Source organism: Stenella coeruleoalba, assembly GCF_951394435.1.
Source record: "Stenella coeruleoalba genome assembly, chromosome: 3".
NCBI classification, from domain to species: domain Eukaryota; kingdom Metazoa; phylum Chordata; class Mammalia; order Artiodactyla; family Delphinidae; genus Stenella; species Stenella coeruleoalba.
The window spans coordinates 94881608-94903910 of record NC_137148.1 but is presented as its reverse complement, the minus strand read 5'-3'; the positions used below and the strand labels follow the sequence as shown (position 1 = coordinate 94903910).

The 22303-nt window shown below is 34.6% G+C and overlaps 1 protein-coding gene across 3 annotated transcripts in view; it reads right to left on the bottom strand.

Annotated features, from left to right (window-relative positions):
* COMMD10 (COMM domain containing 10) overlaps positions 1-22303 on the bottom strand; it is a 161843-nt gene that overhangs the window by 112446 nt on the left and 27094 nt on the right. For all 3 annotated transcript variants that reach the window (XM_079918386.1, XM_079918388.1, XM_079918387.1), the window contains exon 5: positions 20056-20166. In XM_079918386.1, the coding sequence (XP_079774512.1) occupies positions 20056-20166 (111 nt within the window). The remainder of the gene's footprint in view (positions 1-20055; positions 20167-22303) is intronic.

Sequence of the window (22303 nt, the reverse complement as noted above, 5' to 3'; positions counted from 1 at the left end):
TAATTCCTTTTAAATAAAGTCAAAAATAAAAGTTAAAACTAAACTGTGGTGTTTAGAGATGTATGATTAAGGGGTAAAAATATAAAAACAAAAAGAAAATATTATCATAGAAGGTAGACTACATGAGAGGGAAAAGAAGGGGAAACTATTTAGAAGAGGCCAAGGAGAGTTCTGGCAAACTGGCAATGTTTTATATCTTGATCTGTGTAGTAGTTACACAGATGTCAGCTTTGTGATTAACTGTACATTTGTGTTTTATGTACTTTTCTGTACATACATAATTTAACATGTATAAAAGATGTGCATCAGTGAGACCAAAGGACTGTGGCAGCCAAAGAACTAGGAACGTGTCCAGGTTCAAAAGCACTTTAGACAGAACTATTTTGTTTAAATGATATGCTCTGCTGAGATTTTATTCAATTCATGTAATCAAAGCAACACTGATTTATTCTGTCAGCCTGTTTAAGACTAAAGGGGAAGAGAGGATTCCCTGTGTTTGCTTAATGATTCAGTAAAATCTAGCAGGTACTATATTATGAGATGAACTATCACCGTTTCTCATCAGGAGCACCATTCACTTTCAATAATAGTTCTTTTTTGTTTTCTTTTTAAAATTTGTTTTATTTTTGGCTGCATTGGGTCTTCGTTGCTCTGCGCAGGCTTTCTCTAGTTGCGTCGAGCGGGGGCTACTCTTCGTTGCGGTGGCTTCTCGTTGTGGAGCATGGGCTCTAGGTGCGCGGGCTTCAGTAGTTGTGGCACGTGGGCTCAGTAGTTGTGGCTCGCGGGCTCTAGAGCACAGGCTCAGTATGTGGCACACGGGCTTAGGTGCTCCGCGGCACGTGGGATCTTCCTGGACCAGGGCTCGAATCCATGGCCCCTGCATTCACAGGCGGATTCTTAACCACTGCGCCACCAGGGAAGTCCCTCAATAATAGTTTTTTAAGATGTGTGCTCAATAGCGATTCAAAAAGTCCTGATAAAATATTATTCCTCCATCATTTATCTACTTGTTCTTCAGAAGTTCCTTGTGAAATTTTACTGTGATGAGAAACATTTGACTAGAATTGCCTCCTAGCCCCATTACAGCTGCAAGCAAAGTCCTAGACTTTTTCTGCCAGGGAAAGAGCAGAGATGCGAGAAGCCACAAGAGATGAGAGAACCTTCCCTCAAGGCTTCAGTATGTATCGCAGCTGACGATCAGCTTGACTACGGTGAGAAGAGACATGTATACCACAAAATAATAATATGCTACACTTAGAACCTTCTCTTAAAGAAAAAGGCACCACTGTAAAAAAAAAATGCTGAAAAATCATACATCATAACTTATATTTGTCCAGTTCATATTCTACTGCTACACCATTTCTGAAATCTGTAACACAAAGTATAAAAGAGGGTTACAGATTGATTCAGTTAAGAAAATACTTTTCTTTAAAAATCTAAACTCATTAAACAAGAAAAAAATCAGCTTTAATCACTAGCTAATAACTTTAATTAAATTTAATTTTTAATTTTTAAATTAAAGAATGTACCAGTTGGCTGATGTCAGTATTGGATATAAGACTGTTATAAATAAAACCTTAGATTTTCCCATAAATCTATAATTGTGAAATGGGCTACAGGGTTGGTAGCATTATATTTCGAAAGAGCATTACAAATCAGACAAAATGCAATTTTAAAGTACAAGCTAAAATGTTGAGATCTGTGGTAGATTTAATTTTCCAAATATAGACACAATATCTTTTATCCCACAGGCCCCTCTTTCAATATGACCTTAACACTTCTCTCATAGAGAAGTGTGGTCAATATCTCTGCCCCGTGAAGCTTGCAGACCTTTATGACTGCTTCAACCAACAGAGGACAACAGAAATTATGCTATGTGACTTACGAGCCTAGGTCATAAAAATGTCATGCACGTCTGCCTTAGGATGCTCTTGGATTTAGCTGCCATTGGCATTGGATTCAGGTTAAAGCCTAAAGGGCACTGAGGACAGTGTTAGTGGAAGCCTAAAAGGACCAGAAGGGGTTGTTGGTAAGGGTTTAAAAGTACGGAAATGTGATTGGAAGCTGCAAGAAAGGGGTTCCTTGTTTTATTTTGGAGGGAAGTTTAGAAATACTGTTGTTGGCAGAAAAATTGAAAATGGGAAATGTTCCTAATGAACTCAATGACTAAAAGTGCCACTGGGTTTCTTCTCGTTGCATATAGGAAAGAGATAAGCTAAAGAATGAACTATTAGCTCCAAAAGAGCAAGGACTTGCTGGGTTAAATAAAAGTGTGTGAAGTTACAAGGACCTCCAGATGACAAAACGATTCTCAAATAACGAAATGGCTTTCAGGTAAAGATCAAATCCAGAGTAGGGCTGTAACATGCTGTGTTAAGATTTCAGAAAGAGCTAAGACAAAGCCTCATAGAAATGTTCAGATTGACAAAAGGTCTTATAAGTTATATTAGTATGTTTATTCCTATATAACTAATTACCACAAAATGAGTGGCTTAAAACAACATCAAATTATTAGTTCATAGTTCTGTAGGTCAGCAGTTCAGACAGGCTTGGCTGGCCTCTCACAAGGGTGTAATCAGATGTCAGGCAGGGCTCTTATCTGGAGGCTCTGGGGAAGAATCTGTTTCCACACTCAGTCAGGTTGGTGGCAGAATCTAGTTCTTGCAGCTAATGGTCTGTGATCCCTGTTTCCTTGCTGTCAACCAGAAAACACTCTCTTCTCCTAGGGGTTGCCCTCATTCTTTCTCACCAATGTCTCCATCTTCAAACCAGCAACACGCAGAGTCCTTTGTATGCTTCATATCTTTCTGATTTCTCTTCTGCTACCAGCCAGAGAAAACTTTCTGCTTTTAAAGTGAACAGTTTGGGCCAAGCCCACCCAGAAAAACCTCCGTATCTTAAACCAACTGACTTGGGACTTTAATTAAATCTGTAAAAGATAATTATCTATTTAAACAAAAACAGTATAGTGTAAGGCTTATAACATATTTAAGAAAAATATGTGATAATAAAAGCAAAAGGCCAGGGGTTGGGAGGAATGAATGTATACTACTGTAAAGTTCTTAGCAGTGCCTGGACCTTGACACTAAAGGAAAAACGCGTGCCCCCATTCACGTTTCAATGCATATTTTAACGGTTAATATTTTTCCAGAACATTATTGAGAAACTGAAATTCATAACATTTTAAGTTTAAATATTTTATTTATATCAACAACAGCATGTTTTAAGTTTACTTTCCTGGTTTTATGGAAGTAAACTTATCAATAATATTTTTAAAATCTACTTCTTTGTTTATGTTATTATCAATTGAGGGAAATGCCATGTTAAATAATTTCTCTTGACAAAGTGACAATCATAAGTAACTTTAAATTAACTTCAGTTTACTGAAACTTCTTTCACAGGACACCACTGTAACTGGTATTGTTTTAAAAAAAATTCTCAAGGTCACTAACAAATTTGGGTAAAACTGCACTAAGCAAATTTCAAAACAGTTTTAGAAGATCCAAACATCATGCTGACTTCATAGTATAATTACTGATACTGCATGCTGCTAAAACTATTTCAGATGAAATTCTTACAGGACTTAAATAATCTAACTTTTTTAGAACCAAGTCAGTGGCTGTTTTTTGTAAATAGAAGTACTCAGAAAATAACTTTTCTCTGGTTAAAAATACAAAATTTGAAGACACTTCATTTAATTTTTCATACCTTCATAATAATGTGAGATTAGGATGCCCATAATCTCTCTAATTTCTATTTTATATAAACTTCCCAATAATAATTTATACTCTCATCTGGTGATCTGTATATTTCTAACTTTTCATTTTTATTTTAAAATTGAGCAGGTATATTCATAACTCTTGTTAACGTTCTGCATTCATCAAACATTCAAAGTTATATTCTCCCACTTGTTGTAAGCAAAGGGACAGGCTTTTTATTAAGTATGCAGCTTTATTTTTAATCAGATCATTTTACTGTAGAGCTTTATTAGCCTTTTTCACTTGGTTCAAACAGCTAGGAAAAGAAGGTCACTAGCATCAAAGAACAAAATTCAGTAAGGTCTTTTAATAGACCTAATCTTCCCTTAAACATTTTCTTCCTAAATTTATCCTAAAGATATTAGACAAAAAAAAAAGGAAGGAATTATCTTCTTTATGCCTTCTACTTTCACAACTAGTTCTACTTCTGGCAAAACTTAATAATGGCCTTATAAAGAGTTAGGCATTTCAATTTTGCTGCTCTAAACTGGAAAGACCTCTTTAAGTAATGAAGATACCAATGTGCTGTATGTAATAGACACTTTTACATTTCCTACCATATTTAATTCTCAGAAAAACCTTGGAAGGTTGCTATTATTGTCCAAACTTTCAGATCAGAATTTGAGCCTCAATCAGGTAAGTAACCGCTCGAGATTCTTTAGCTATTTCCCAAGAGGTAAACAGTGTGCTTCCAAAGCCTGTGTTGCTTTTACTACATACCAATGCCACCTTCAAAGTCCTTTACATTATTCTGTATTATCTGTCAAATGTAATACAGAGCTATTTTTTAGCTGAATGGTAGAAATAACTAGGAACCAGAGAAATGCTTTGTCCCAGGACACACACCTATTTAATAAGGTGTGTATGTAGTAACAAAGTCTAAACCTTCTCTACAACAATATTAACATGGGAGAGGTGAGGGGGGAAGGAACCATGAATAAAAATCTTCAACCAGACCTTTTAAAATATAAGAAATTAAAATCACAGTTGTTCACAATTTTTTTGCTCCACAGTTTATTAGGATAATTGATTTTTATAATTCTTATACTAATGTATGTGATATATTTTAGCGACCTAAAATGAAAAATTAATAGGTGATTAATGCTGCAAATATAAAGGCAAACCCCTACTGTGCAAAGCAGTATAAGTAGGGCGTACAAGAATGGAAGCCATGGAGACAGTCATGTCTGAATCTAAATCCAATTAAAATAACATGGCTGGTACCAACAGAACCCGGCTCAATAAAATTTGAAGGAAAATAGGGAATCATATTAGAATTCTTCAAATTGGCATTAACTAGGTCAATATACTCACATTCCTCCCTGTCAAATTTAAAAGTTAGGAACTACCATCTATACTATCTTATCCCCTCCTTTTTTCACTAGGACACACAGAATGTTCGTTTACCTATAAGATTTTTACAAGAATATACTTCCCTGACAAATATAGAATACCAGTGAGTTTATATTTAAGAACCTTTTTTCTCTCCTAACAGGCTCTAATCCTATAAATCAGTAAGAGATTGGGAATAGGCAGGAGACTTTCTTAATGAACACACTAGTACTTTTAAATTCTAAGACAAGAGAACTTGAAGATTCTGAAGGCATAAATTAGTAAAACATAAGCGGGACCAAAGCACAAACAAGTCATCAGTTAATACAAGTGACATATTTAATTCATGTGAATTTAACTGTGATTCAGCTCAATTCAACTATATATATATGGACTTCAACTATACACTCTGCAAACAGAGATAGAATACTAATTAAATAATGCAAGCAATGAGGCCCACCATTCCCTGAACGAGCGTAACTCCTGGAGTCAGTGTGAGTGTGAGACGGAAAATGTGAATCTTCTGTTTCCTCAGTCGATGCGTGCTGAGGCCTCATGTACTAAGGTGATTCTAGGGCTAAAAGACATACGTGCACTGTAAATCTAAATGTTCAACTAAAGAAACAGCAAACTGTTCCAACAAACTTCTGAAGAAAAATAATACCGCTGAAATTGACTTAATAAGAAATGCTATGATGGGATCCAATGTGGTACTTTCCTAAGGCATTTCCTCTCCCTCCCAAGAAGAGTCTTGTCTCTATGAGATCATCACCTTCTGCACCGACATTAGAGACCCTAAAACCCATCTCTCCGTAAGATTCCTTATATATAAAAGAAAAAAAAAGAGGACATCACTCTTTTTAATATTAATGTGCAAAAAGAAAAATAAGAAATTTTATGGGAGAGGCTGGCAGAAATGAGGATTAGGGAAAACTACGTGGGCTAAAAAAGGCAGTCTTTGTAGATTTGGGCCAATTTGCAATATGAATCGCTTAACGTAAGTTAATGAATTATAAACTGATAGAATTTTTTAATGTAAGTTAATGAAATATAAACTATCTGATAGAATTTTTACATCAGAGTTTCAAAAATTACCTAAAACTATTTGTAAACCAAACTTCCCCAAAAAGAATATTGGAAGCGAAAAGCACCCTCAAGTAAACAGGTCAAGTTTGCCCTCTGTCAATATATACAATTGACTGGTAGACACATTCTGGTCAGGAAATGTTTACACTTTCATGCAAGTGGCTATGGTTAAGTTGCTAAGTACAATTTTCAAGCTCCAAATTCAACATCCCACCAGCAATTAAACAACAGGATAGAGAGAATTAGGTATAAAAAAAAGATAAAATATTTTACAATTTCTACTTCTTCCCATTTCTGAGGGAAATCATGTTTCCTAAGCCTAACTCACATCCTGGCGCTGACAAAAAAAATGATCATGTTTGTACTTTACAGTGTGGTTAACCAACAAGGCAGCCTGAGGCTGGGTGACTGGCTGGGCCCTCCAGTTCCCCCAGACACTGCTTGGCTGCCCCAAGGGCAGAACAGGGCAATCAATATTCAGCTAACCTGCCTACTTGCACTTCAGCTGAGCAGCTATCATCTAGAAAAATCCGGTACAGACTCTATTTTACTACCAGAAACTCCCTGATTCTCTAGTACTATGAGTACTTCATCACCCAGACAGCCCTCCCAGAAAAGAATAGGAAAACTCTCAATGCAATCGTCTATCAAGGTCATTCTCTCACTCCTCACACTTGGCAAATAGAAATAAATCACCTACCCTCCAGAGGGTTTCATGACTATCAAAACAAAATGTTTAAGAGCAAGATAAAACCATACAGACTATGAGAACAGGCACTAGCCATGGACCTCACTAAAGACAGACGGCAAAGTAATCACTGTGGAAGCACAGTGGTTACTTTATTAAATTGTACATTATTTTCAGTCCTTCTGGGCAAATAAACAAAAAGTGACTTATTGTTTATTAATTTCAAGGGTCCGATGAGACAAAGTATAAAAGCACGTAGGATACCTGGCATATATTAAATGGTCAATAAATGTTATCTATTATCATTACCTTAATTGTTTAAATGTGGCAGTATCAGGCATAGTGGTTACTTTCTGTGCACTGCAGCTCTCCAGACACTCAGCTTTAATGAGCCCCATCCACCTAGGCTGACTAGAATTCAGAAAAATACAAAGTGGCAGCACTTAGGAAAGAGACAACGAGGTATCTCAGCCACCTGCATATTTCATATAATATTATGAAGAAATTAGATGTCCCCTCGGCCTCCAAATAGGTCATAATCCATATGAACTGACCCAAGGCAACTTGTGGGTTTACTTCTTAAATAAACAAAATTTCCTTATGAGAAATGTTTACCTTTTTTTAGGAATTACCATTAATTAGACCGCATTTTAAACTGTATTTTTAAACTTATTTTTAAACTTGTTCTTGTCCTATATAATATCCCCTCATCTCCAAAGATCTCTACTCTTTAGAAGCAGACAGCTGAAATACATAGAATTAGGTAGTACTTAATTCATAGATAACATGTGTACCATCAAAGAGAAGTGTAAATACACTTATACGGCAGCAGTGTTATTGTTACTCATTACCATGCCAACCTAAAACACCTGAGGAGGTGACTATAATTTAACTTATAAACGAATACACAATACCCACGCTCAAAGCTAAGGAATCTATAAATTATATCTAAATATAAATTTATATATAAATCTATAAATTACTTATCTGTCTACAGCAAAATGCTTGATAAATTTAAATCGTTCAAGCTACTTTAGGTATATGCTTACAATGTTCATATTTTCTTGTACTTCGGAGTCAAAAGAAGTCAATATACATAAAAATCAGTTGAAAAGTAGAGAAAATACCCAAATTAAAATGAGGATGAAAATCTGAGCCATCATTTACATGAGGCAGAAGAACTTTTGATTTCTCATTTTAAAACAAGACTATCGTAAAACTAGCAACAGATTTTTGGTAGACTATTTCTTCTATTATTATACATTAACAATTAAATAATATCCTCCTCCTCCTCTCTTAACTAAAAAGGATGATTGCAATATGCCTGCCTCACTGGAGTGTTTTGAGACTCAATATTTGTAGATTTTTGAGCCTTGTGGCTGAAAGAGTGAATACAAAGTATTATAATCAAGAATAGCGATATAAAAACAAAGATGGTTTAAGATAATAGAAAATTACATTTATAAGTGGCACAATGCCATACTACCCCTGTGGACTTGTTCTTTCAGAGTACATACTCTATGAAAGGTCACTGTGGGTGAAAAAAAAACCCCACAGGGAGTTCAAGTAGCCTACAATGCAATATTAGTAATTAAGGAAGTGGTATTCTTCCTCTATATTCATTTGGGAATCATTTCTACTAATTAAGAGAAAAGGAACAGTGATTTGTTAAAAATGATGGTTACAGAAAATTCAATCTGAATTCCAACAGCCTGGTTACAAAGGAGAATACTGTAACACTGAACAATTTTTTTAATAAGGGCAAACTACTATACAAGCCATCAAGTCAGTACTCAACTATCTTCCAAAATAATATACTCCTAAAAATATTTTCCAGAATAACCTGTTCCTAACACAATGTTGAACTATAGCACTGCAAATGCAAATTTAATTAACATTAAGTGCCTACTATGTGAGAGTCATTCTATTGATAATAGGCACTTCACAGATATTTAATTCTATCAATAATCCTAGAAGACAGGTATTACTAGCCACATTTTCAAACTGGGAAATTTGCTGCAGAAAGATTCAGATTCTTGCCCACAGTCTAAGAATTTAAACTCAAGTCATCTCACTGTTACACTTTAAATCCAGTGTACCCCCTTCATTCCGTCAGACTAGGGTCTCATCTGGCTATGCCAATAATCAACTGACAAACCATTCAGCCTCACTGGGCCTGAGTTTTCTCAGTAAACTTAAAGGGTTGAAATATTCCCTAAGTTGGTCTCCTTCATCCTCCTTCTCTCTCTCTCTCTCTCTCTTTCTCTCTCGCTCTCTCTCGCTCTCATTCTCTGTCTCTAAAATGTACTATTTTAATCCTTTTAAAGTATACAATTCAGTGGCTTCCAATACATTCACAATGCTGTGCACTAATTTCAGAACGTTTTCACTACCCCAGAAAGAAACCAATAACCTTTAAGCTGTCAGTCCCCATTCTTTCCTTCCCCCAGGTCTTGATAACTGCTAACCTGCTTGTTGGTTCTGCCAAACCTGGATATTTTATATAAATGAGACCATACAATATGTGACCTTTTGTGTCTGGTTCCTTTTACTAAGAAAAATATTTTTGAGGTTCATATACATTGTAACATGTATCAGGACTTCATTTCTGTTTATGGCTCAATAATATTCCATTGTATGTGTATACCACTATTTGTTTATCCATTCATCCACTGATGGGCATTTGAGTTGTTTCCACCTTTTGGCTACTGTTATGTACTGCTATAAACATGCATGCAGATATACATATTTGAGTCCTTGTTCTCACTTCTTCTGGGTATATATCTAGGAGTGAAACTGCTGAGTCATTCAATAGCTCTATGTTTGAATTTCTGTGGAACTGACAAACTATTTCCCATAGTGGCTGAACCACTTTACATTTCCACCAGCGATATATGAGGGTCCTAATTTCTACACATCCTCACCAACACTTGTTATTTTACTTTTTTTTGTTTTTAATTATAGCCATCCTAATGGGTGTGAAGTGGTATCACTCTTGTTTTGATTTGCATTTCCCTAGTGACTAATGATGTTGAGTATCTTTTCATGTGCATGTTGGCCATTTTCATATCTTCTTTAGAGAAATGTCTATGCAAGTCCTTTACCCATTTTTTATTTGAGCTGTTTGCCTTTTTGTTGTTGAGTTGTAGGAGTTCTTTACATATTCTAGACACAAATTCCTTACCAGGAATTTGCAAACATTTTCTCTCATTCTTTAGGTTACCTTTTCTTTTTCTTCATAATGTCCTTTGATGCACAAGTTTTTAATTCTGATGAAGTCCAATTTATCTATTTTGCCATTCATGCTTTTGATATTATATCTAAGAATCCATTGCCATTTCCATCTAAGTTCTCTTTGGGCTGGAAAATTCCATCAGCCTTTGCTCATTCCATAAATAAAGTTGTACATGAATAATAATTCTATTTGTTTTACTGCTGAGAATTATAAAAGGGTTATTTTTGGAGTTATTATTATCTTACCAAGGAAGTGGCAGTATCTTAACTTTGGATAAAATGGCCCTTTAAAGATGGATAGGTTGGAACTCCTTGAGATAAAATGGAATAACACTGAAAGAAACTGCATTTTTGCTCGATTATAAAAAGAAAGGAAGAAGTGGAAAGAGAGGGAAGAAGAGAGGAAGGGAGAAGATTCAAATAAAAAATTCCCAAGTGACCCTGGAACTAATGTGTCTGAGGGTCCTCTGTATGACAAACGACTCAAGGGAGCCTGCGGCTAGGGTTCCAGTTTTATAGCCAGATTCTCACTCTCCATCACGGCACCCACAACATACACCATATCCTCACTTTCCAACTGATCTGATTTAGAATCTATGGTCCATCACTAAAATCACTCCCTTGTACACAAGGCCAATCCTTTGTCCCTTTCTCCCTTCACCTGATACACCTGGCAAAGATGAAACGCTGATTAAACCCAATTATCTACCTACTTCACAGTTGCATCACAGCAACTAAAAATGGATGAAGGAAAATGTACACCACTTCAACAGTTCTCATTTCAAATTCATGGTCACAAATCTCAAGTGGGCAATAAGCACTGGCCAGTAACAGTGAAACAGCCTAAAATAACTAGTTTGTTCATTTTCCCAATATCCAAAATAACTGTTTCATACTTCCTCCCCTGTTCCCAAACCTTCTAGACCTACCCACTACCTCAACTAATGACTGCATTCAGAAACAGAAGCAATCGGACACAGCTTCCTCTTCTACCACCCAAACTCCCTACCTAAGCCATTCTCTTTCTTTTTTGCTGTTACAACAAATAACGTGTTCCCACTTTCATCAAAGTCCAACCCTTTCATTTGTGCTCTGGCCCTCTTATCGTCTCACTTTCTCATGGAACTTGTATCCCTCTCTGTCCTGCAGCGTCAATTTCTCCCCAATGGATATGGAATTGGCATACAAACCTCCTCTAGTATCTCCAGTCACTGAATCCACATTCCCCTACATTGACTATTCCGTTTCTGTTTCTTGAAGGAGTTACGTAGGTGGTTGCTTTCACTTTTTTGCCTCATTTTCTTTCCTCAATTTACTCCAATCAGGATTCTTTTGCCTCTCAATTGTGATTGAGACCACAATTACCAAGGTTATCAGAGAAGTCCATCTAACCAAATCCAAGTCATATATATGTCTGTTCTTCTCTTTCCTGGCCCCTCAACAGTATTCAATACCGCCCTCCGTCTCGAAACACCTCCTTCTCCTGCCCCACACAGTGATCACCAGTGACCTCCATGACACTAAATTCATTTTTTTTTAAAACTGCTATATAGTGATTATAAGTTCAGGCTATTGTGGCAGGTGGACCTGGGTTCAAATCTTGCCCATATTACTTTCTAATATCCAATCTAGGGAAAGATACTTAACCACTGAGACTAGTCTTCTTAATCTACAAGCTAGGGAAAATACTAGTACTTAATTCACAGCTGTGAGGGTTAAATTAGTATCTTTTTATTTTCCTCTCTTTTACCTCTTACAGCATGTAACATTATTTACCCCCGACGAAATACTCTCTTGCTTTGGTCGCTGGCTGCTCCTTTCCCAATCACTGTGATAAGCTCCTGTAGCTCTACTTGCCTTTTAAATTTGGGAGTTCATCAGCTTCTATACTTCCTCCCTAAGTGACTAACCTCTTCCATCTCATAACTGAAATGATAATCAAAACCTCGATGATTTCCAAGTCTCAATTTCTAGTCTATAATCCACTCCCCACCTCACCAACTGCCATCCAAACAATCTCCACCTGGATATCTCAGCTACCTCATACTCAACATGCTCAGAAGATAAGCCTCTATCCTTTTTCATGTGTTCTTTCCTCCACCTGGATATCTCAGCTACCTCATACTCAACATGCTCAGAAGATAAGCCCCTATCCTTTTTCATGTGTTCCTTCCTCCATCTGAAACTCCCCTGCCTGTTGCAGTCTCCAACTCCTTGCTGTCAGTTTCCACAGTTCCATGTATTTCCTTTTGTAACAGTCACTAAACTTAAATATATTTACCGGCTTAATGTATGCATTCCCTTTTAGACCATAAGCTCCATGATGGAAAATAAAACCTGCCTATATCACAAATACCTTGCCTAGTACCTCATGCATGGTAAAGGTTTAATAAATGTTTCTTGAATTGAATTTGAGCTATTTTAAAAGTTGTTGCTTAATTTATTGAACTTTAATTTATTGAATTTTATTTGTTCAGATGTCTAATTTACTGTTAACACTTTTATTTCAAAGTACATAAGCCACTCATTTACATTACTATCATTTCTAATCCATAAAAATACATTAAACAAAATTTAAAGGTACTTTTAAACATATTCTATTATGTTTGAGGAATTCTACAATTATCAATTGCCTCCAGATTTCAAAAAAGTAAAGAAGTTCAGAAGCTAGGAAAGACAAGTGAGGGTGATACTGTTTGCCTACTTTGAAATTTCACAATTTTTTTTTTTTTTTTTTTTTTTTTTTTTTTTGCGGTATGCAGGCCTCTCACTGTTATGGCCTCTCCCGTTGCGGAGCCCAGGCTCCGGACGCGCAGGCTCAGCGGCCATGGCTCACGGGCACAGCCGCTCCGCGGCATGTGGGGTCTTCCCGGACCGGGGTACGAACCCGTGTCCCCTGCATCGGCAGGCGGACTCTCAACCACTGCGTCACCAGGGAAGCCCTCACAAAATTTTTGAAAAGAATTTTAGTAAAAAGATGATTTTTTAAATTATGAAATACATGGAGTATTTTTTAAAAGATTTTCTCCTCCAAGTCGTTTTTATCATTTTCTCCACATGAATACTAACTTCCATCACACTCTGTGTATTAATATTTCGTTTTTACTCATCAAAAATACACAATGTCTAAAACAGTATTTTTGCTAGCTTAAAAGTCTTATCCATAGATAAATGCAGACTTTCCATTAGGCAATCTAAAGTACAGAAAAAGACTTATACATACATACTCTTCACACGCATATAAGGGGGTTCATTTTGTGATACCAAGGAGCTACACACGTATTATTTGAACACTTCAATATACTTGAATACTAAGATCTTTAAGAAAGTCATACTGATCACAAAACTAAAAAAAAAGAAACCACAATAAATTAAGGAAAGAGTTTTGTATTGCTCTCATTTAGAACACATGACACCTTAAAGGATACTATCATTGAGAAACTGATCACAATGAAAAAGGATACAAAACAAAATTAAGAATCAGAAAACTAGAGTCACAAAGCCTTAGGATTACTTAAATAAATAAATTTGATTGCAAAGAACCAGGCTTTTTTTTTCAAAGTATATGGGCAATTGTCTACCAAATAAGGGTTGTTTCTATTTACTCTAACTGCTAGAATATTTTATGAGATTGCTTCTACATGTTCTATAATAAAATAAAACACATACAACAAAAGCTTCTTTAATGTGTATACTAAAGGAATAAAGAAATTATAAATGAGAGGGCTCTATAATCTTACAAAAATACCAGGGCCTTTCACTGGTCTCCTAAAATTATCCAAAATAATTAACTAGTTATCAAAGAGCCTACTTTTGAGATAGTAATGTTACACTTTTCTCCAGAAGCTCTTATATTCTTTGAATGCCACCTTTGAGTGTGTGTGTTCCTAAAACGATTATGAAAAGCCAATTATCAAACTATAGTAAAGACCTTTTTTTAGTTTACACCCTTTCACCCAGTAATTACACTCCTGAAGAATAACCATAAATTCCAAGGATGCTTTATTCATTCATTCATTTGTTCATTCATCATTCAATAAGTGTTTACTGAACACCTACCATGTATTTATACACAAAGATGTTTATCACAATATAATAGGAAAATACTGGAAGCAAACTCATTATTTGACAACAGAGGAACTGGTAGCAAATTGTAGTAAGTCATAGCCAAAACGTGATGCAGTCAATCATTTAATGTATTAATGATGAGTCTGAATATGGAAAAGATCTGTTACAGAGTTAAATGAAGAAAGCAGAATATAAAATCAAAGAAGACTTTCAAAAGAAAGTAGCTATTAAAAAAAAAAGAAAGTAGCTATTGAATGAACACTGAAATAAAAGAGACTGCACAGTGGTGGTAAATCTGTGACTTTTTCTTTCCATATCTATAAAATTTTCAAAATAAATGTATACAACTTAGGTAATAAAAAAAGAACCAGAAACATCTTCTTTAAAAGACAAGCAATATTCATCAATCATTTCATTTCAAAAGTAAAAACCACTGACCTGTCTTAAAATTCTAAACCCTGAATAAAACCATCCCAAATGACACAAATAAAATTATCTTGACACAGACCTGCTCATTATACAAAGCTAACTTTATAAATTTCTGATCAAAATCAGTGAGTAAAAAAGCCCAAGACTTTATAGAATGTCTTTTCAGATCATAAGATAGTACACTTTAGAAAATGAATAACTGCTATTTATCAAAAAAGAAAAAAAAAGTTCTGACTGATGAATGAGACTACCTTCTCATACCACTGAACAGTAATAACAGTACTGAACAGTAATAACAAAACTTCAATTCTTTTTCTTAAACCAAATGCAAACATCACTGTTTTTTAAAAAATCACTTATAACAGAGGTATAGGAAAAAAATGACTGGAAGGTCATATAACAAAACATAACAATGCTGTGGGTACTAGAATTACACTTGATTTTAATTGGCTTTTTTCCCCTATATTTTCCAAAATGTCCATTATAAATATATACACAAATATTGTAACACAGAAAAATAAATTTAAATTATCAAAAGAATATGCTGAAATATATTCACTAGATTAGATTAATAAAAATACAACATTTGTAAAATTTAGACCTGTTCATCAAAGCAGCTCAGAAAAATCTGAAGGTCCTTCCGAATCAGTCAATACAAACATTACCTTTAAGAAGATCAAAATACTTTAAATTTCTAATACAAAGAGTTCATGATTTGAACAGCATATGTGTGTTTTTCTCTTACTGAAAAACCTGTCATATATACAGCTAAGGATGTGTTTTTAATGATATACCCTATTTCTTTGTTCACGACACGTCAACATCAATGATGTCATATAGCCCTTACAATAAGGTCTGTTAATAAATGCAGTTCTATTAAACTGAGACAACATCAAAACATACAACTTTACTTACCACATAAAAGAATATATGTGTCTTTCATTGACTTTAGTATAAAATTGTTTCAATTTAGTCAAAAAGGAAATTTAGAATCCATGTAATTGTAGTTTTATGAAAAACAATAATAAAACAATCATTGCATTTTAGAAAAGCTTTCAACACCTTGAAACATATGCACATATTACAGGATAACTGCTAAGTTATTAAATAAGCAAAATGATACAGTATCCTAGCAATAAATATAGCATAGGTCTCTGAAATAAAATTGCCTGACTTCAAATCCTAGCTCTGTTTATTAGTTGGGAATAACCTAGGAAAATAAACTAACCACTACATGTTTCCATTTCTCCATCTATCTATAAAATACAGATAATAATAAGAATTCATACCTGGAAGAGATGTTTTTTAAATATCAAAGGAGGCAATACCGTATCTACATAGAGTAAGCAATTAAAAAAAAAGGCTTTTTTCCCCCTTTTTCTCAATCTAAATAGAATTTGTCATACATTTTGAAAATAAGAATGAAGACCTCTAATTTTAAAAATTGGTATTAAAAGTCCTAAGTTCACTCAAGACCATAATTACCCTTCTGCAATCTGAGCACAATCCAATGGAACACTTAGATAAATGTTTAGAAAGTTCTCTTGTCAAGGTGACTTTATCTCAGTTGTTTCAAAAGAAGAAGAAAAAAAGAATGAAACACAAGGATTCTTTCTTAAGGGATGAACAAAAAGAATTTAGAATCACTGCATTTACAAAATATGATTGTCTTGAACAGCAAATTAACTGAGGAAAATGCAAGATTAGTAGTAAAATTCAAATATTTTAGCGTTTTTAGGATATTCAGTTAAAGTGTTGATGCCATCCAAATTACCAAACCTGTTACATATAAAATTGCTATTCTCTATAAAGAAATTTCAACTGTCTATGACTAGTCTGGAACCAGTTATGCTCTAACCTAACACAGCCATTCAACTATCTTTGGGATTATTGTATTCTCTTTTCTCATAAAGAAGTTAATACAGGTGGCAGAATGTAACCAAAAAAATCAACAGTGTAGAAGGCTTTTTAATAAATTTCATTTTGGCAAATGATCATATGCAAATTAGCAAATATTGAAATCAGGATGATTTTATTTATTTGTTCTGTACATATCTGATTAATAGGCACTAATTTTGTTGATGATAACAAGAGAACTCTATTGTTATATACAGATTAGAAATGTAAACACTTAGCATTTCCCACAACTACTGACTTCACAAATTATTTTGAATGTTATTTCAAATAACACTGTGAGTGCCAGAGGTTAGGTAAGCAAAGAGCTCTACTGCCCCCTAATGAAGTAAAACAAAAAAAACAAAAAAGCCCAAAAACTCAGAAAACTTGTTTTGAGGTATGTGTGGAACAGGAAGATAATCTTACTTTGCTAAATGCAGTAGACAAACAGTAAGAAAATTAACTGAAAACAACTAGAATATCTATCAAAATACTATAGGAAAAGCTAGAATCATCCAGTTTTCATGATAAAATTAGTAGCAAAACAGGAAAGCCTCCAGACAGAAATGTTCTAACAGAAAGGAGGCCAGTACAACAATGTTATCTAAAGTGACAGCAATTAAAACTTCACCTCAGGCTACACTTTTCATGTGTATGTTGGAAGGGAATGAGAAGAAAGAGATTCTTAGAAACCATGCTTTTCAGTGAATTACTGTAAGTTTTCAGTTCAGCAGCTCATACGTATTGTAAATACTATCAAAATATTCTCTTACAATTTGCACTGACTCTAATCCTCTCAGAATTATTTTAATATATGTGTACTTTCAGGATAACCACATTGTAAAACATACATTTGATGGAAAAAAAAACCCATACATTTGAAAGAATTTTACCTGTTTCCTGTTTTAAACAAATGTCAATTTCTTAAGCATGACAACTGTGTACTTTATGATACTCTGCATCATAAACTAACCAGCGATAACTTTTAATCTTCCTTTTAATAAAATTTCTCCCTTTCTTTAACAAATTTGGTTTTTAAAACATGTTCCATACTCATGTTCCTTTTACCTAATACTCTAACCTGTCTAGAATTCCCGAATTCTCATTCAGAACAGAGCAAATGTTTGGGGGAAGAGCAGTGTGTGGTCCTTAATAACAGAAGTTATGTAAAAATTAACATCAAGGAATCAGATATAACAAGAGTACAAAGAATAGAATACCAGATCATAAAAACATGGAGAAAAAGTAAAGCTTCCCAGCAGCAGTTCACTGAGGGGAACAGAGGTATGGTAGATAACTGTTCCTTTATAGCTAGGGCACATGTCCCTTGGAGAGGGCCTGTTTTTAACCAGGTTGACCGTGGTTGTACATTCCACTATATGTCTGTTGTTTACAATATATAAGAAGTAGGGACCAAATCCACAAAATGCCACAGGGGAGACAGGAACACAGAGAAAGAGGGTCACTTAAGTCTGCATACGAGATGAAAATATCCTTTACATTCCTGTGCTACTGCTTTTCTCAAGTGTCCGTTAAGGAAAATGGTTCTCTAGCTCTGCAAGTCATAAGGGTAACCAAATGTTCATTCAAAATTTTAAAACAGCAACAGACAGAAAAATACAAATGTACTCCAGCCTATACCTCAAATGAGTTGGATCTCACATCTGTATAGATTTCCTGAATAATATGAATGAATTAAAAACATGACTCTTTTACTTGAAGCATTACTCATTCATTCCTACTGCCTAAAGATATAACTGACACAGAGACATGTTTTGAAGACACAATAAAGAAGCTGGGAGGACTCAAGCATCCCAGAGTTAAACACTGCCAAAGTTATAATGCTTAAAGTATATCAAATACAGAGTCAAAATTGTATCCTTCCAAGCTATAAATTCCATTTAGCTACTCAGACTTAACATATGATAGTCACGAGAAATAAAGCAGTGAACGTATACCTGGAGAACGCATATATGTATGTGTGTATATAGGTGTGTGTTTTCCCTCATGGAAGAGTCTCAGTCCACACCAGTGAGTTTCAGGTTATTATCCTAAAGCTAAAGGAATGCCTTCCCTAGTTCACGGAGAGAAAAAAAAATAAAGGACTTTCCAGGCTATCCTTTCCCTCCTCTATTCTCAGAAGCATACATATGAAAAATATCAAAAATTAAAGGAAGAAAGAATGAAGAAAAGGGAAAAGGTTAATTTCATCAAGAAATAAAGTTAGTGGCAGCTTTGGTTTAAAACAAAGAGATTTATTTATTCATTAGCCCAAGAAAACTTTTATTGATGATGATGAAGATGGCAGCAGCCAGCATTTATAGAGCATCATGTACTTTACATACACTGAGTATCTGATCTTCATAAAAGCCCTGTGAGACAGATATATTATTCCTGTTTTACAGATGAAGAAACTGACACTCATAAAGATTAAGTAACTTGCCCAAGGTTAGACCGCTACTAAATTGCAGAGCATATATAATATTGCAGTCAATTCGACACTTAACTATTAAGTTTATGTTCTTTTCTGGTCAAAATGTGTGAAATGAAATGATTCTTTGCAAACACTGTAATAAATTAATAAATTATACATGTTAAGATCCAATTCAATTGCCTAAAATTCTGTGGACATGTAACCTGAGCTAGGCACTGATGCCAGTTCTTATGGAAGACAGAAATGTACAAGACATAATAAACAGTGAAAGTGCTAACAAAGAAGTAATAATATACACATCCTTCAATGCCCATTATAAATAATAACATTTCTTCCACTATTCTCTGATCACATACAGCCACAGTAACCTCTTCTTCTTCAGATCTTCCTACCTCACTCTCACCTCTATTTCATTTGTCTTAAAATGAGACAGTCTCATTTATTTAAGGAAAAAAAGTCACTCCTCCTGCTCTAAGATATTCAATTGTAGTAAAAAATATATAAAAATAGCATTCAATGACAACTGAAATACACATTTCTCAATATGCTGTAGTATATTGTCCATAGCAACTCTTTTACCTTTGATAACATGTTCAGGTTTTCTTAAATTAATACTAAAGAAAAAAATCACCATGCAGTTTAAAACTAATCCAAAATTCTATTTTGTAATAGCTGAGATTTAAACACACACACAGACATACTATACATACACAAACAGAACTCAGGTCACCTTCATATTTCAGGCATTGGCTGGACAACATTATTCCCTCTGCCATATGTATGCAGCTTAAAACACAAAACACCCAGAAACATTCACAATTATCTAAAACATTAAAATCATAATTTTATATGACCATTACCAATTTTTTCCATTGCAGAATTTAAAAGACATTATAACATATTCTTGCAAGAAAAGTACCTTGTAAGACAACCTGTTTTTTCAAATAAATAACAAAGTGATATGTAAATCTGATATCAAAACTTGTCACAAAGATCTGTCATTTTGTTAATCTTTCATTTTAATTAAATTATGTGTAAACCTTCAATTCAAAGAACAAAGACCTTGCTAACAATAAAGTACAAGATCTAGTAAACAAAATACATCCTTTCAATGGGATACCCTTTCTTACCTTCGAATCCTCATTGCTCACTCCTAGCTGTAACACAGCTTGAGGAGATTTTAGTTTTGCTTGGGCAGAGTGAGCCATCTGAAGGTTAAGCTGCCATCCAACCGTCTCCAGCTACAAAGGACAAGCACAGATTGGAATCAGATGGTACAGAAGGAAGAAAACAGTCAACTTTAAGCAAATCTCCAATCAGCAGGAATGAACATGGATAGCCTGGACTCTGTGGAAAGTCAGTTCCAGGGCTCCTTTAACCTGCACACTCTGTACATTCTCCCTTTGGGCTCATTAGATTGGCCACGTGCCATGCCTGTCAAATTCAACAGTAAAACTGGCCTTTAAATACACTCTGTTCTAAAAATAAAAGTTCTGAGACTAAGCGATGAACTACACTAAAGGAGTCAATGGTTTTTAAATAGTAAATTACTATTTTAAAACAGTATATTTTAGGGAATTCCCTGGCCGTCCAGTAGTTAGGAGTCTGCGCTCTCACTGCCGAGGGCCAGGATTTGATCCCTCCCTGGTCACAGAACTAGGATCCCACAAGCCATGCGGTGCAGCCAAAAAAACAAAAACAAAAAAACAGTATATTTTAAAGCCAATGGTTTTTAAATAGTTATAAATTTGAACCAGTAAATAGCATATACTGGTGATAAGTACTTTAATGACTTCCTATTATCTTTCAAAACTCTTTGCAATAAGTAGAACACGGTAGAACTTTTTTTTTTTTAAAGGGAAATTGAAGTGCCCAGATGGTAAGAGGTTCACACATTTAGACACAGTTAGTGAGACTGGAATAGAGCCAGGCAAAGAATTGATATCTACTAGTGAGCAGGTGTTATCATGCTTTCCAAAGTATTCTAACTTACTATGGTTCCCAGTTATGACAGAAACTAATTAGAATACTTCCTTTGAATTTATTAATTAACAACAGCAAAATTGAATCAGGAAGGCAAAAACAGTAAAGACACACTAAAACAGCTTAAGTTTCAAAATATTAAGCAGCATAAATGTGGCTTTACTGAACAAGACAGATTATTGGTTTCTCCAACCTCAAAACTATGAAGTTTTAAATCTAATTTCCAATAAATCTAAAGTATCAATATTTTTGTTTTGTGACATGTAATTGTCATATACCTCTGACAACATGACTCTAGTAATTGATTTAGTAAAACTACCTTAGCTACACTGGTAAGAATGGCAGCCTCACAACAATCTTTACTTAACTGGAATACTAATTGCTAACTTGAAAGACTGTTCAACAGCTAGAATCACAGCAGTGACTCAAAGCCAAATTGGAAAGAGAGCAATGAAAGTATTATCTATTCGAGAGAGGATGTGATGAGAAAATAAAGATACAATTCTGTACTTTCTGGCACTGAACCTTTTAGAGTTTATGGGTAAAAAGGGGGAAGATGTTGCAGAGACATAATCCATAATACCACAAGTAAAAAAATCAATTTAATGGTACATGTTAAGGATCCATAATGTACTGATCTTTAACACTGATTACAGTAGTAACATAGTCTCTAATAGCAGCCCACTACTTTCGCAACAGTCACATGCAATAGACCCTCCAATATAACAGGAAAGAACATGTCATAACTCTCATATATCCAAGCATTTTGATACACATCATCATCTTAATTGAAAAGCACCCTCTAGGTATTTCTATGGACCTGTAAGACACTGTTTTGATCTCATTTAACTAATCCTATCCCTGTCCTTTAAGCACTTAAGATAAATGACAAAGATAAATATTAAGTGAATAAACTAAAATATGGTCCCACTATGGTCAGGCCTTTGCATAAATTAATGTATGCTCAGTCACTGCACAGAGGTAGAACGGGAGAATTGAGATCACTGAACTTAAAGCTTATGCTTTAGTTCATGCTTACGCTGTCACTCACTAGCTAGGTGACCCTGATAGTTAAGTCACAATCTTTCAAGGTCTCAATTTCCTCATAAAAAATGGAAATAAATCTACCTGAATTATATACTTTTCTGAGTTACTGATAATATCAAATAAGAAAATGCATATTCAAATTGCTTTGGAAACTGCAAAGCATTATAAATATAAGGCATTTGGGTCACCTAATTTTTCCTACAGTATCTTTTTTTAATAGTATGTTTTAAATAGAGTTGACACTCTATATCTATCTGCTGAATTGAAACAAATCAAAAAATACAAGGAAAGGTAAATTTTTAAAACCATCATAACTAAAAAGAGTTCGTTGGTTGATGTTCTTAAATT